This window comes from Desmodus rotundus, chromosome 8, assembly GCF_022682495.2.
Source record: "Desmodus rotundus isolate HL8 chromosome 8, HLdesRot8A.1, whole genome shotgun sequence".
NCBI lineage: Eukaryota > Metazoa > Chordata > Mammalia > Chiroptera > Phyllostomidae > Desmodus > Desmodus rotundus.
The window spans coordinates 71319795-71335717 of record NC_071394.1 but is presented as its reverse complement, the minus strand read 5'-3'; the positions used below and the strand labels follow the sequence as shown (position 1 = coordinate 71335717).

The 15923-nt window shown below is 40.2% G+C and overlaps 1 protein-coding gene across 18 annotated transcripts in view; it reads right to left on the bottom strand.

Moving 5' to 3' along the window:
• The window catches only part of FOXP1 (forkhead box P1), a 629322-nt gene that overhangs the window by 88297 nt on the left and 525102 nt on the right, over positions 1-15923 (bottom strand). For 16 of the 18 annotated variants that reach the window (XM_045192423.3, XM_045192424.3, XM_053930430.2 and 13 more), the window contains 3 exons: positions 8455-8592; positions 7195-7284; positions 1596-1749 (listed from right to left, as the gene is read on the bottom strand). In XM_045192423.3, the coding sequence (XP_045048358.1) occupies positions 1596-1749; positions 7195-7284; positions 8455-8592 (382 nt within the window). The remainder of the gene's footprint in view (positions 1-1595; positions 1750-7194; positions 7285-8454; positions 8593-15923) is intronic. The other 2 variants (XM_053930432.1, XM_071222259.1) reach the window with 1 other exon arrangement.

The following is a 15923-nucleotide window of genomic DNA, read 5'->3' as shown; positions in this document are numbered from 1 at the left end:
GTGTAATTAATGGACATAGTAACATTTTGCAAGCAAAACAACGCATTAGCCAATGTGCCCTTTCTTTTCCCCTGGTGTTTGCTCAGTTACCAAATCTTCTACTTTGACAGACATGGAGATGCTGATTATCTATCAAGCAGTTGAGCAGTAATAGCAGAAAGGGGAAGAGGGCCAAGAGCAGTTAGAGGAAAAAGCCCTGGTCTTAACAGTAAAAACATACTCAAACAAACAAAATAATTCCCAGACGGGACAGAAATTGGGTGTGGTTGATTCAGGAGAGATGATTCAAATGCAGACACGTTCCACTGTTCCACCTGACACCAAGAGTTTGTGACCAAAGGCCCATGCCTTACGCACCATGCAGAGTGAAGGAGGTTCCCCGTTTTCAACCCTCTTCAGGAGGCCACTGAATCCAAGACACAAAAGACTGCAGCTGCCAGCCACCCTTTAAGGAACATGTACACATACCTTCAAAGGTATCAGAACTGAAAGGGCCAGGGGCCTAGAGAAGACAGTGAAACCTGCTGCAGCATGCAGGGGACTGGGAGACGCTTTGGGAACACAGGATAATACTATCATCTCTCCTTCTTCCTGGTTCTGGGCAACCTGTTTGCATTCACATTACATGTGTGAAAGTTAAGAGTTGCTTAAACCAAGAGGCTGTCCTAAAAACAGCTAGAAAAACTTACTTGTTTTTCATGCCCAACATCCACTGGGATTTTAAAAAGAAAATTTTAAATGTATGAAATATTGTTATTTTCCAAAGAACCTCAGTTTGTGAAGAAGACCTAGAGATAACTAACCTGCCCCCAAATCAACAGTCATATGAAGGTAAAAAAGAAAGGAAAAATGAGAGAAAAGTCAGTAAAAAACTCTCATTTTTATATCTGATAGAGCTTAATCTTTTTTTTTTTAAATCCTCACCCAAGGACACATTTACTGATTTTAGAGAGAGGGAAAGGGAAGGAGAATGAGAGGGAGAGAAACATCAATCAGCTGCCTTTTGTACACGCCCCACCAGGACTGAACCTACAACCTAAGCATGTGACCTGTCCAGGAATCGAACTCAAGACCTTTTGGTATGTGGAACTACGCCCAACAACTGAGCCACACTAGCTAGGGTTAAAGAGTTTAATCTTAACTGCTTACACAAAAATAAACCTAAATCTATCTCTAGATATTAAAAAGTGGCATTTATAAAGCACTATTAAGGTTTCAAACAAATTACATGACATAGGAAACAGCTTAAAATGACTAAAAAAACCCCCAAAAAACAAAAACACAAAAACCTTCAAGAAAATTCACTTGTGATTCCAAACTGAAAATGCTAGATCTGATTAGAATGCTAGTAGGTTGAGCAGCATGGCCCTCTCCCACTGTAAGAATGTGCATCAGTGGGATCGCTGGGTGAAGCCATCAGACCACCCTCCATCTGAACTGGGGCGTCAACAAGAACTTCTCCAGAGCTTCATCGTTACTACCTCATCCAGCTTTTCTCTTCCAAGTCTCTGTGTGCATGTTTCAGATAGACATTCCTCAGTGAAGAGCTGGGCTTCACCATGACACACCCTGGCACCTGTGCCTAGTTCACCCACCTTGAGCGAGGGGCTGGAGGGGCAGTGAGGGCTGGCCTGGCTGCAGTGTGAGGAGGCCTTGGCGCTGCAGGGACAGGAGGTGCTGCTGCTGGAGCTGCTGCATCTGCAAGAGCTGCTGCTGGAAAGCCAGCTGCTGGGGAGCCACCTGCTGCTGCTGCAAGAGAGAGACCAGAGAGAAGAACATGAGATGGCAGACACCTGTTGCTGCTGGAGCGAGAGAGAAGGGAAGAGAGAGTGAGACCCGTGCCCGGGGAATGTGAGATGTGGACGCCTGAAACCATTGCATCATCCAACACTGATAGCAGGAAGTCCAAAACCACTGTTATCGTCCAACACTGATAGTGGGACATCCGAAACCACATCATCCAACACTGACAGTGGGATGTCCGAAACCATCCCATCATCCAATGTCTGAAACCACTGTCGTCGTCCAACACTTACAGTGGTCACTAGGGTTGAATGGAGGCTCAGCGTCAAGACTTGTGTGAAAAGGCCTGAACACCTCAGCTCTGAAGCCAGGTGGTGAGTGGAAGCAAGCCTGCCCGCTGTGATCACACAGGAAAAGAACTCATCCATCACGTTAGCTCTTCCTACAGTTAAGTTGGAAAGGCGTGAGTTTGGCAGTCAATATGTGAACTATTCAACTTTGAAATCTTTACTTAGACACACTAGAAAGAAAACAGCAACAACACAGTGTACAGAGATTTGAACTCTGGACCTCTAAGGTGTGTAAGAATAAGCTGCCTTCTTCCCGTGCTGGGAGAAGCTTTTAACTACTCTGTTTATCACCTCTGACATAAATAAATGAGAAAAAAAATCAGACATTTGAAGAAGAAAAACTTCATCTAATATTGTTAATTGGCCATGACAAACGATGAAATAACATTGTAAATCTTTCATAGAAACAGCTAGTAGATTTTAATTACACACATTCATAATTTAGCAAACAACACCACACTCAACTGTGTCTCACAGGAAGGACACTGTAAGCTTCAGATGCTTTCACTGGGCTGGAGTTTCAGAACCCTCAGGGCTGGCGTCCAGCTTCCCGGGGCTTTGTTCTTGAAAAGAAGGGGCTTTACAGTTTGATAAATATCTTTTTGTTGATTGGACAATGACAGGAGGAAAACGCGTGTTGTGTAAAACATCAATACATCATTCCTGTGTTTAGCAGGCCTTGCTCCAGCCAAAAAAAATTAATGTAGATTTCCTCAGTAATTATCTGAGTGATAGAAAGATAATCCAGTGCAGCAGAACAAAAATAGAGGGAAATTATCTCATATCCTTAATCTGTGAGGAATCAGATCAAGGTGGAGATCTCCGCCACATCACTGGTAACAATTCTAAAGGGAAAATTAACCCTTCCCCATCTGTAGCCCCCGAAAAAAATTCTTTAGGAAAAGAACAAGATCCATTTTCCTAATTCTAAGTATTAATCAAAATATCAGGGAGACTTTGCAACTAACAGGACTACACAACCGTGTCAGAGCTTTTCACAATCACACTTCACTAACAACCACATTCACTTAACCTAGCGCACGACCTCAATCTGACACCTCCGCGAAAGGGTGTACGGGTCAAGACCTTCTGGTGCCAAGGTCAAAGGAAGAGAAAAATGGTGGCTTCCTCTCAGTCCTCATGTAGTTCATTTTACAGTAAAAAACCATCATTCTCATATTAGCAACCAATTTCAGACTTACTACCATGCCACTGAGAAAGTTAATTGAGTTTCACTCCAAAAAACAAATTCTATACCACTAACAACAAAAATTTAAATAAATTTAAATGAAAAGCCAGTGTTTTCATTTTAAAAACAGCATGCATAAAATGATCCACTTGTTTTCACCCTTTCCCAAGTTATCACATTAATGTAAAACCCAATGATAGTTATATTCATGTCAAAATGACTTTTCACTTTTTCAATAGATATTAATTCATGGCATTTTAAAATAAGGGGGGAAGAAAAGCAAAAACCAACCCTGATAAAATAAAAGATCAGGTCTCTAGCTCTTCTTGAAGAAGAAAATAATGGGGGTATGTTTGAGTTTAGGGAGGGTGTTTCCTGTCTTACTGTAAATGAAATGTTTAAAAATTTTGTATTTATATAAAATGACTGATGGCTTTTCTGTTGTCACTGTGGCCATCCCTAGGAAAGCTCATGAAAGCTGTCCACGTTTGAAAAGCCAGGATATAAAAGTATACAAGGCCCATTGTCCAAAGAAAGAATTTAAAAGCAACAGTGGTTGCCAAACTGCTCCCCACCCAGTTACCAAACACAGGATACGAGCCCATTTGTTTACTTCTCACAATTGAATGCACACAAAAAAGGTCTCCGTGCAGTCCCCTCTACAGGTCAGTAGTCAGTGTTAAAATGCTCAAATGCCCTGATAAACCTTGCATTTCGGATCCCCTCCCTGGAGCTGCAGTCAAAGGTCTGTTTTCCTTTCTTCGGCTCCTCCCTACTGCCTAACATAAACTGTCATAACTGCCTGGGACAAACGGCCCTTTTAAAACAATCAACTTAGCCTACCTCACCCACACAGGATGGGAACTTTGTTTGTGGCTCGACTTACTATTAATTCTGCCTTCTATTTTCCACACCCGTTCTGTAAGCAGTTGCTTGAATCGCCAGCTGTATGGGGGCCACAGATTATCTGTCAATCTCCCAAGGAAGGTTTCAGGTCTAACCCAGTGTGGAACCCAACTTTCCCAAGGAGACATCTTTGAGGCAGCTTTAGGAAAAAAGCAAGTAAAGGTTCATTGTTTTGGCCAAGGTTCAAGCGACTTACAGCAAAGGTAATCAAAATAGGGAAGGGGGGTGGTGGAGGAAAACCTGACAATTCAAAATTACGAGCCACTAATGACTGGGAATTCAGTAAATTAATATACTTGTTCCATCCATCAACATTCAAGTTCAAACCTTATTTAAAGTCAACACCACCAGTCCACAATATGAAATTGCTACCATGTGACTCTATTTCATTGTAGCCCAAAAGGACCACCACCTGCATAATTTCAGGAGACCACCTCAGGAAATTAAGAATCTCTTAATCACTGTTCCAATGGGTCTTGACCAAATCTACCGGCACTATGAACATATCTTGGAATCCGAGAAGACCTGCCCTTGTGTCTGTCTACCCTCAGGATGTTAAGGCAACAAAGTGTGACCACAGCAAACCTAATGTCCTGGAGATGCTAAAATGCTACTGCAATGTCTGACCTCCTTGTTCAAACGCAAAGTATTCCCTTTCCTTTCCCACCACCCTTCCCAAACTCAGACACCAGCAGCATTTCTGCATGCTGAGATGCCCCCTTTCTGACAGCAGCAATTTGGGAGAGTTAACTTTTATCCTTCCTTCTGCTGCGTAACTTTCCCCTTCACATTTCTTCATCTGCCCTCCGAGCACATCTGAACTTTCATGTTCCCCCAGCATGCAGATGTGCATTCCAAACTATGTCTCACAGACCAAATACGAGGTTAATAAGAAGTGGCAACAGAAAGGAAAAACACAATCCCTGGTAACTGATAAGAATGACAGTGGCAGCCCTTTTTTGTTTGTCTTCAAGTATAGAGTTAAAGATCTTTAAAAAACTAAATTTTGATGCCTTTGAAAGGAAAGAAGCACAAAATAACAACAGGGGGTTATTGCCTGTGAGCCACAGGGGAGAAACTCCATAATTCTTATTCTCCCTTTTGAAGGCTGTTAGAAATCTGATTCAAAAAAGCAACGGCAGAAGGGGAAACCTCTTGAGGCTGTAACCATTTCCTGTGATCATGCATAATGTGCTTCAAAAGTGGGTTTTTACCAATTCTGTTGATCAATTGCACCTCCTTCATATCCCTTCTTTTTTCTGCTGTGTTTACATCTGATGTGACTCAATGACAAGCACTGTCTGAGACTGAGAAACAGGCCTGTCATGTTGATTTATGGGCGCATCAAACCACAACTTGTCCAAACTGAAGCTCGCAGTTCATTAATTAGAGAGTTGTGACTTTGAAGTCAGCTTTCAGACTGTGGTTTTTAACATTTGGCTTAATTTATATGCTCTTGAATGTGGATCTCTAAGGAAAAAACTGAAATTCCCTTCTTGTCTTTGAACTTCTTTTGACCGCACAATAATCATTTCTTTGTCCAGAGTGATGCCTGCAATCCCAGAGTCATTAACGCGCATTGAACTGCCACTGATGAGTAAGCCCTACTGAATTAGAAAAACAGCCAGCAAAACAAAGCTGAGAGCCTTCTGCACAGTGATATCTCACAATTACATGCCTTCCCTCCCTGTGCCATTTCCATTTTAATTACTGTTAGTCCTTTAGATTTACATTTTAGACACTTTTTAATCTGTTTCCTTTTCTATTATAGCAGCACCCAGTAGCACGCCACTGTACATAGGTTGTGTCAGCATTTTCATTAAAGCATCTCCTCCCTTTCACCCCGAAACTGCCCCTACTCTACAGGGGGTTATATTCAGGCTGCTAAAGAGGACTCTAGGGTGAAAACTTGAAGGGTATGGAAAATGCACCCGATTTGTGTTGAGGGAGGAGCCGACAAAGGGAGAAGGTCTGGGTCATTCCCAGTGTGTGAAATCAGTGCTTCCTGGCCTCCAGGCTCCTGTGGCAAGTCACCTGGGAAGACTCCCTCCCCACCAAGGAAAGTGGCCCCCTGCCCAGGGCCAGTGAAGAAGCCATTGAATTGGACTATTGAGCTGTTGATCGAGCTATAAATTCTGCCATTCCAAGGAGCACACTTAAATGAAAAGCATTTCAGTCACTGTAAAAATATGAGGAAGTTAAGTCACATTGGATAACTTTGGAATGGGTAGAAAGATGTCACGATAATGCATAAAAATACTCCCTCAAAATGACTAAGATGTACGCACGCAGAACAGTACAGAAGGTGAGAGGAACCCCTCTCCCGGCTGAAGGCCTTACCATTCATGGAACTAATACTGTCCCTTAACTGGGTGGGATGCCACATGCAATAACTGTGTACTTCCGGAGTACTGTGCACATGGAAGTTGCTACAATGCACTACCTTTTTTAGGGCAACACACACACACTCCAAGCTGGAGAATTCTGTAATCTTAATTTGTGCTATTGCAGACTTGCCTTTAGCCCTTACTATACGGACAACTTGCAGGACGAAGTTAAACTAAGATTATAGGTGCCTAATCTTGCTCTAACTTTTTGTTTGTCCAGCCTTACAAGAGGTTAGAAAAAAGGCCATCGCCACACACCTAAGCTCTTTGAGCTGGAAAAAAACAATCAAGTGTGTGTCCAAATCAAATTTTACTGAAAAGCGCTTCACTTTCCCCAGGTACCTCTTGCAAAAGGAGCCTGGAAGGTTCTGCCCACAATCCCACACCCCAGTGCTCACACAAGGTACACCTGCAGTACTCTTATAAAATACCTGTTAGCACACAAATAGAACCCAGAAAAATCTGAGCGAAAACAGGACAATAATTCTTGGTCTGAAAGCTGAGAACTGATAGAGTCAGCTCAGTTGTGCAATCATTTAAAAGATGAATGACAGTTTAATAGCCACTAGACAGTCCTCTGGGATCTGTGGTTTGAAAGTAAAATACGTATCGTCGGTACCTCTTTAGGCTGTTTTCCAGCATGTTGTTGTTGTAAAAGTTGAAGCTGCAACTGCTCCTGTTGTTTTTTATAAAACTCTTGAAGCTGCTGCTACAAAGAAAGGAGAGGACGGTAAGTCACAGAGGGTAGCGCCAGTCCGCTGTCCCTCTTGGTTCCATATACAAACTGTGATTTGAAAAACAGCATCCTTTTATCTGTAATGGCCTGACCTTTAGTTTGAAACTTGATAATAAATTTCAGCACACACTGCCTAGTCTTGGCATTATTGTTTGAAAAGTAATACCCCAAATGAACTGATGAAAAACATACCATTTTCTACACAAATTAATTAAAATAAGGCGAGGGATGACCTTTGATTGTACAACAAAGCCAAAATGCCCTTGCTGAGAGAGTCTGGTGAATCTCCACTGTGAAACAGGCACACGCGTCCTAAATGACAGGGCTGAGAAAAGCTGAGGCTGCTTAGCGTGTGCATCAGCAGCGTGGGTAAGCCAGCCTCCTCTGCACCCTGTCTCCACACCTCACCCCGCAATGCTGGTCACTATAGTACTGAATCTCATCTTTTCCACGCAGGTGTTCATGAAGTCTGAAGATTACCGTTTTTCTCAGACTATAAGACACACTTTCCCCCCAAATTTGGGAGGAAAATGGGTGTGCATCTTACAGTCTGAATGTAGCTTACCTGGCTCGCTCTTATGGTCCAATGTATCTTATAGTCCAAAAAATACGGTAGGTCTCCATGGAACAATGGCAGCCAGAAAGTCATTTCAGTATTAGCACAGGTGAAAAAAATAAAGGCAACTATGTACCTTACAGTTAGCCAACCCCAAAATGGTTCTTTAAGTTATAAAATAAAACAAAAAACCAAAACTCGGTAAGCTTCTGAGTTGAAATGGGGACTGCAAGAGCTGTTCCATTAAACTCGTTCCCAATGTGCTCCCCGCTCTGCTTTGATTCACATCATGTAGAGGCCTCTGGGCTTACCAAATGAAAGAACGTACAGCCACATAAGCCTAAAAGATCTTACTTCTACCAAGTCCAATTACAGCCCTATTCTCAGTCCATTGGGCGCTCTCCAGGTCCACACCCAGGAACTTTGACAGAGTTTCTCTCCCTCAGGGACGTAGATGAAGTCTGTCCTGCCCCACACTCCCTGCTGTGCTTATTCTGTCAGAAGGAAAGCTGCTGCACAGGTGAGGGCAACCTGACTGGAGTGATAGGCAGGTGTGTAGGGCATGGAGCGGGAGGAAGGACAGTTACCTGTTGAAGCATGAGGGCCTGCTGCTGCTGCAGGAGAACCTGGAGCTGCTGAGGACTCAGCACTTGTTGCTGGAGGATCTGCTGCATTTGCTGGGGAGTGATGACTTGAGGTGTCATCATAGCCACTGACACGGGCACCTAGAACGTTAACACAGGATAAGCAGGAGCCAGGAAACCACATGCACACAGCACTCAGCCTTTCTGGGTTCAGCGGCTGCCGGTCACCAGACTGCTTCGAGAACCGACCAATTTCCCATGAACAATGTACTTATCCAGAGGGGAGGTAGCAACAGACCCTACTGAATCTATTGTGAAGTTTATTTTAAGCAAATAATGAAAGAAAACCCTGCAGCACTGACAGGTGTTCCAGGCATTCTTGCAAGCAGACAAGGACAGAAGGCTTTAGTTTATGTTGTCTGCGGCTCAGTTAGAACTATTTCAATTTCTTATTAAGAATGAGTTTTCCGTCAGAATGAGCTGTAGGAAATCAACACAAACTTGAATTTTGTTTTAGAGAAGGCGGCAAATGGGAACCAGTACCTCCGCAGCTGGAGCTCACATGATTCATTTCCTCTGTGGATCCTGACTTTTAAGGACAATCAAGGGATACTTCGTCTTGCGGTTAACTGAACCTTGGACACACCTTCTGAACTTAAACACAGACCCTTCCTACAACGCCTTGTGCCCTTCCTTATTCACCCAGCATACAGATGTCTCAGTTCTTTCATATTATGTGTGATACCATTAAAGCTGCTTTCTATGACATTTCAGTGACAAACAGCTCCAGTGATGAACTTGATAGCATTTCATATTTGCAACTGTTAACACGTTTCTGCACGGGCATCTCTGCAAGGAACCTGCACACAGTATCTTGAAAGGATGATGTCTTGTTCAGATAAAACACTGACATTAAAATGACAGGCTGTCTTGGCCAAGGTTACACAAATTGTATTCAAGCGGATACCTAATGACAATGCTATGAATTCTGCAAGCTTTCTAGAATGTAATTTAGCTATTCAAAATAATCACTGCACTTGTGTTTAATTTGCAGACTACATTGAGAACCATTTTGTCAGTCCCTGTAATAGAAGAAGACTATTTCATGAAAAATCACCCCCCCAAATGAAAAAAAAAGGAAAGAAAAAAACAATGAAAGAAAAGACAAAACTGTATGTCTTCTAACAGTAATATTTAAGCATCTTACTTTTCTTTAGTTCCTAATCAAATATGTGACAGCAAGAAGCAGTAAAGGATATACTTTTGTTAAAAAGGATCTGCTGTCATTTCTTGTATTACAATAAAAGGTAATAACATGTTTTGCACTTTGCCTGTGTGCCACTTTAAAAAAAAAAATCCAGCAGACAATAGCTGATCAGAAGATAAAAGAATTTAAAAATCTTTCAGGGGAACAGTAAGCAAAAATCTAGAAATGCAGTATTAATTTTATGTAACATAATGCCTTAATAAGCAGTTTATCTTGACTTTTTCACATGATTTGTCCTGTCATTTGCATAGCGAGCTCTCACTCCTAATTTCACAGTCATTATGCACTGATGTCCCGATTTCTCAGCATCACTAATTTTGATGAACTAAAAATGGTTCCTGAAGGTCAGATTCATGTACACTGAACACCCTGCACTGTTGTTGCGGGTATGTTTGTGTGAGGATGTTTATATACAAGTTTCTCATTGTTTGGAAAACACTAACCAGAACATTTGAAAAATTTCATTAACCCAACTCTGGAAGGTCATCAACAAATTCTTTGTATTGCAGCGGCCTTTCAAATGTGGATGTAGATACATTGTAATTTAAAACAGATGGGAATGTCTGAATATCTTTACATGCAAAAAGGGACAGATGTATATGAATGGATAAATTATCTTTTTTAAAAAAGACACTACTTCCAAACACAAAATATCACCAACGGTTTACAGTGGACTTCAATCCAAGGCAAACACCAAGAAGACATTACCAAAAAACACCTAACCGTCTATAAACTAATTTCAATTACTCTACTTTGTCTTCATATAGAAGAAACAGTTTGAATTTTTCAATATGTATTTGGGTGCCAATCACTATCTTCTGAGCTGCTAAAGCCAAGACACCACAACAGAAGTTTACTTTTCCTTGAGAATTGCATCATCATACCGGGAGGCTTGATTAAGTAAACAAAGAACCGTGTTTAAGGTTCTGTTTTCCTCTGCGTTCCTTGGATGATGTACAATACAAATACTCTTGAGCCAAATCTCTGATGGTGATGAACAGGAAAATAGACGGGAATAGGGTGGTGTAAGATCTAGACTGGTACAAAATTAACAGAGCTGTAACAGAAATCATCACAGAAACCACACTTGATCACAATTTTTAGAAGAACTGTGGAAAGCCTATGCTAGAAAAGGGTACAAGAAAATTTTGCGGGGGGCTGATGGAAATGCCCTCTACCTTGATTGGGATGGCAGTCACACAGATGTACAGAATTATCAAAAGGAGTGCATAATATGCAAATTATACTTCAATAAAATCAATTTTAAAAAGTTAAAAGGACTGACATATAATTTTTAAATCTTTACATACAGCCACCAGTATAAATTTCCTCTTCCCACAGTTATTCAATTTTTGTAGTGTTACAAAACAGAAAAGTGAACTTGGGTCTCTCCTTCTTTTTCCCTTTGGACATTAAGATGGAGGTGCTGATGAGTTTTAAAATGCATAAAGCAGCAGGCACAGCCAAAGGGAAGAAAGAGGCAAGAAGTCTGAGTAATCCTCCAGCCTGGGGATCGGTCTGTGAATAACCAGAAGTGGGCTATTATATCCCGACGGCCTTACCTTTGCTTTTCTATCTGAAACCACATTTTCACACCAGTTAGCTTTGAGCCTCCAAAGTGGACTGGAGATTAATTTATAAATGTGATAAAACTGAGATTTTCCTCCCCGAAGTTTATGCTCCATATCATGAAAATAGGTTATGGAAAGCTTTAGCAAACATACCCAAATGGACAGAACCATTGTGGGATAGAAAGGTGGGGTGGAGGTGGGGGGCAAACACATTTTAAGGCTTTAAATAGCTAAGAATTATAGCCTACGTACCCCTCCCTAAACTCCCAATGTTCCAGTTTTTCACGTAGCCAGTCCCTACTCATACCAGGACTCAAAGGGCATGCAGTACCAGCGAGAGGCTATTAGAGCCCACACTTTATTGCCCATTACTACTGAGGTCATTAGCAGCAAGAGTGATTGTACTGGTCTTAACCTATTGATCACTGCAACTACTATCATTTAATCCTGTGTTGAATGTCTGGAAAGCAGCTAAAGGCACACAAGAGAGAGTGCTTTAGCATTGAGAAATATGGTCAAAGCTTAGAAATTACACTTTGATTCATAAAATCTAGCCCGTGGTCTAAATCAATAGTATTTAAAACAGTCATGTGAGTTTTTCACTACAGTGCTCTAATATTTATGGGCCCCTCTTTGAGAGTATTCAGTCAAAACCAAAACTTTCCCCCCCGATTCTATGTCATCTCCTTTACCCTCCTTGAGAAAAGAAAAATAACATTAATTTCTGATATTTTTTTGTGCTACTGGGCTCATGCCTTAACTGGGAGTTCAACTTATTTCTTGTTTTCTTTCTCAAATGAAAATTTAAATATAATGCAAAAAATTATATCCCCAATACTGTAACTACCTTAACTATTTGAGTATATAGAAATGTGTATGTTTTATGAGTTAACAATGAATCATAAAGGCAATTTATGAAGAACTAGAATGATTCTGCCTAGCTGCCTTCAGGGATAAGAAATTCAAATTAAAGTTCTGGCAGACATTTAAAGAATGCTAGCATACAAAACTGAATTTAAAAACACACACAGTTAACACTCTTTAGTTGAGTTTCAAGGGGAAACTTTGAATTAAAACATACACACGTGCACATGCGTGACACTGCTGACTGACAGCAACTGGGTGTGGCTGACCCCAGGTGTGCACGAACCTGCCAGAACGGCAGAAATGCAGCTGAGTTTCGGATGCTGCTAGCATGGGCCTGTTGCCACCTTAATATCAGTGATTGGCAAAATGTCATTAGCACGAACAAGTGCTGTAAAAAGTCCTTACGCTGCCGTGTAAATTTTGCCTGATACAGTTTTCTTTTACATCAAAATGACTTCCTATCATCTGAATGATAGACGATAATTAAAATAATATGCATTATTATTATTTTTTATCCCCAACAGGCATGGTGGAAGAGGAAAAAATCTAAAAACCTAACAAATAAAAACCATCCACAGAAGCAATAAATATTTTTAATCTAGGAGACATTTGGAGGAATTGAGTGAGAGGGGAGAAGACACAATACAAATAAGGAAAATAACACGCTATTTTTTTCTGCTTTCTCTTTAGTTTACACTCATATGATCTGTAAGTAAATACTGCCCAGTATAAACACACATAAATTTTGGACATCAGCTTCTTCTCGTAACTGCTGTGTGTACAAATAATAAAAACGAGAAGACGAAATATTTTAAACACAGTTTTACTTCAGTTAACCTGGATTAATACTTTAGAAACTATTTTTAATCTCTGGTTTTTCACCACACATATGTCCCAGAAAACTCCAGCCCCATATAGAGTTGGGGCTGTGTCTGGATGATGACTGACCAGGTCAGGCAACGATACCTGGTTCATCAAATAACAAGAACAAAACAAACTTTAAATCAGAAGGTTCCAGAATATCAAAACAAACCAAAGAAAATGACTCCACAAAAAAATGAACTATATCAAATTTTACACAGCCATGCAGAAGAGCCTGTGCAGAAGAAACACCACTGCTGCCCCGAGAGGGACAACAGTTTTCACAGTTAATAAGCTGACGGATAAAGCTAATATATTGGCAAACAGAAAAGTTAGGAAGCTTCCCTCCGTCCCCATCATATCTAGAAAGAACAACACGCATGCACACACACACAGGGAGATACCATGCTAGGCAGCTGTATCATAGAGAAAAGAAAATACATTCCTGACATAATATTTCAGTCTTAAAAAAATTAAAAAGCCTACTATTCATGTGGGAAGTGTAATTCTGTTTCATTATGGAATTCTGCTTTTTGTATAACTCTTTTAGAGTTAGCTATTTTGCCACAATACTGTACAAAGCATTAAGGCAGGTAATGGTTATTATATTAATGCAAAATCATCTAAGTAGTGAGTCATTAGCATAACTGTTCTCTCAGTAACAATACAACCACCTATTAAAATTTCTGAAAAAAAGGCCTCTTTAAAATGCAATTAGCATTTCATTTTTTATCATGTTGTTTATTGCATTCTATCAAGAAAGGCTATCTTTCTCTGAGGGAGGATTGTACGGCTAAGACTTGCCTGCCAATCAGGAGTTATTTCAGGTTACCAACCCTAACCAGCAATCTCTAGCACAGCTCCTCCAGCTCTTCTTTTCTTTTGTCTTTAAATTTTAAAGAGGGGTCAGAAATCCCTATTTGTTTACAGCAGACAATTACTGGAACCTCAACTGCTGTCCTCTAACACCCCCCACGCACAAGGTTACTCACTAAGTGCCAGCAGAATTGTTTTAGCTTCAATAAATATCAGCTTCATTTGCATAAAAATGTAAAGTTTACATAAATTAAATCACTTTTCCCATTAGCAACTGTTAAATACAGGAAACAATGAAAGCTACACATGAAAATAATCCTCCAATAAACACTGATGTTTTCAACTGAGCAGTATTATTACTACTATTTAAAGGGAGAAAAGCTTTTTCCTCCCTCAATCTGTTCCTCTTGATGAAGCGATGGAAAATGATTTAGTGCACGTGAGTCAGAGCTGCTATGACAGTTTATAGTAACGATAACAACAACCATCACTTTTAACTGCTGCAAATCGGAGAGGAGAACTACTCCAAGAAGGTACCTCGGAGAACCACAAAAAAGATTCTATCCACAAATTTTGAGCTCCTGAAGAGAAAAGAAAGAGGCCTTGGCTAAATAAGTTCTCTTAAGTTGAAACATTATTCAAGAATAGTAAAAGAGGTAGCCACTGTATCAATCCTATTTGAGGCACTTACACAATCAAAATAAAGGATAACTTGTAGATACCGTTGTAGGTCAAAGGATACTATTAAATGCAGAAAAATGAAGTATTTATCTTTTCTCAATGAATCATTTTTCTAAGACTAAGAATAAAATGTACAGCTCTGCTTATTTTCATGCTTTAACCATCATAGAGAATATCACAGAAACTTAACTTCAAATATGTGTTTTTTTCCCACATTACTGAGGTGGAGGGGGTACTACAATGGGGTTGAAACATGCAGGTAGGCCAAAAATAGATCCTTCCAGAGTTGGAGATGGCCTTACTTAGGGTATTTTGCCTCCTTCTTTAAACTGAATTACAACTTCAGTTTCTCAAATTGTGCAGTTTCTCATTCTTATTTTGAACACCTTCACCTTATACATCACAGTTAAGCTAAGGGGTGCAAATTAGATTCTAATGAGAAAACATCAGTTGCTTCTTTGACAATCTCACCATTCACTGATTTATTTCTAATGAAGACAAAACCCAGCCAAAAGCTCCCTATGTGTTAAAGGTCAAAATATGTTCAAAAATACTTCGTAAAATCCAGGCAAATGGGAAACCTGCGAGGACACATCTCATGAAATGGTGTGACAATTAAAGTAATTGTACAAAAAAACCACCTTCAGAAGAAAATACGAGATTTTAAGCTACCACAATTGTAACAGGTTAGATGAAAAAAAATCAAAATTTAATGTATTCTCCCCTGTGTCATCTTGTTTTGTCAAGACATCAAATAGAATGGGGAAGCACAAAATAACAAGCCCTTGAGAAATCAGAGAAGCCGACCTTTTTGATGTTGTTGATTTACCTTGTTCTCAGTTATTTGAACAACGTTTCAGATTTAAGGGCAAGATAAAACTTAAAAACTAAAACATGATACCAAGGTATTCTTTAAAAAAAAAAAGTGCACCATATCATTTAGACCGCATCTTCATGCTTTCAACTGGATTTGAAAATGAGGCGTGATGTATGTGGTTTGCTATTCACTATTCTCATTCTAAATTAATTTCTCTTCAAACAACTGCCAGGTTGGAAGAGATTATTCTTACAACCCTAAAGCAGAGGCCCAGTTTAGCTCTTTCCAGATAATACTGCATAGGACTATTTAGCTAAGAGGTACCTGAGTTTTCTTTAAAAAAAAAAAAACAAAACATAAAAGAAAATAAAGCTGAGTTATACGAGGAGGGAACCAAGTATTGCACACTCAAAATGACTAAAACAAATGTCCAGAAATATCGTGCTGCTTCCGCTTCCAAGAAAAGAAACCTTTTACTAAACAAAAATTTACTTTAGGGAGTTAAGGCTATCACCAAACCTAGCCAGGCAGGTATAAATAAAGCCACCTTCCTTCTTTACCCCGGGGGGCCTACAGCTCATCAGAACGTTAA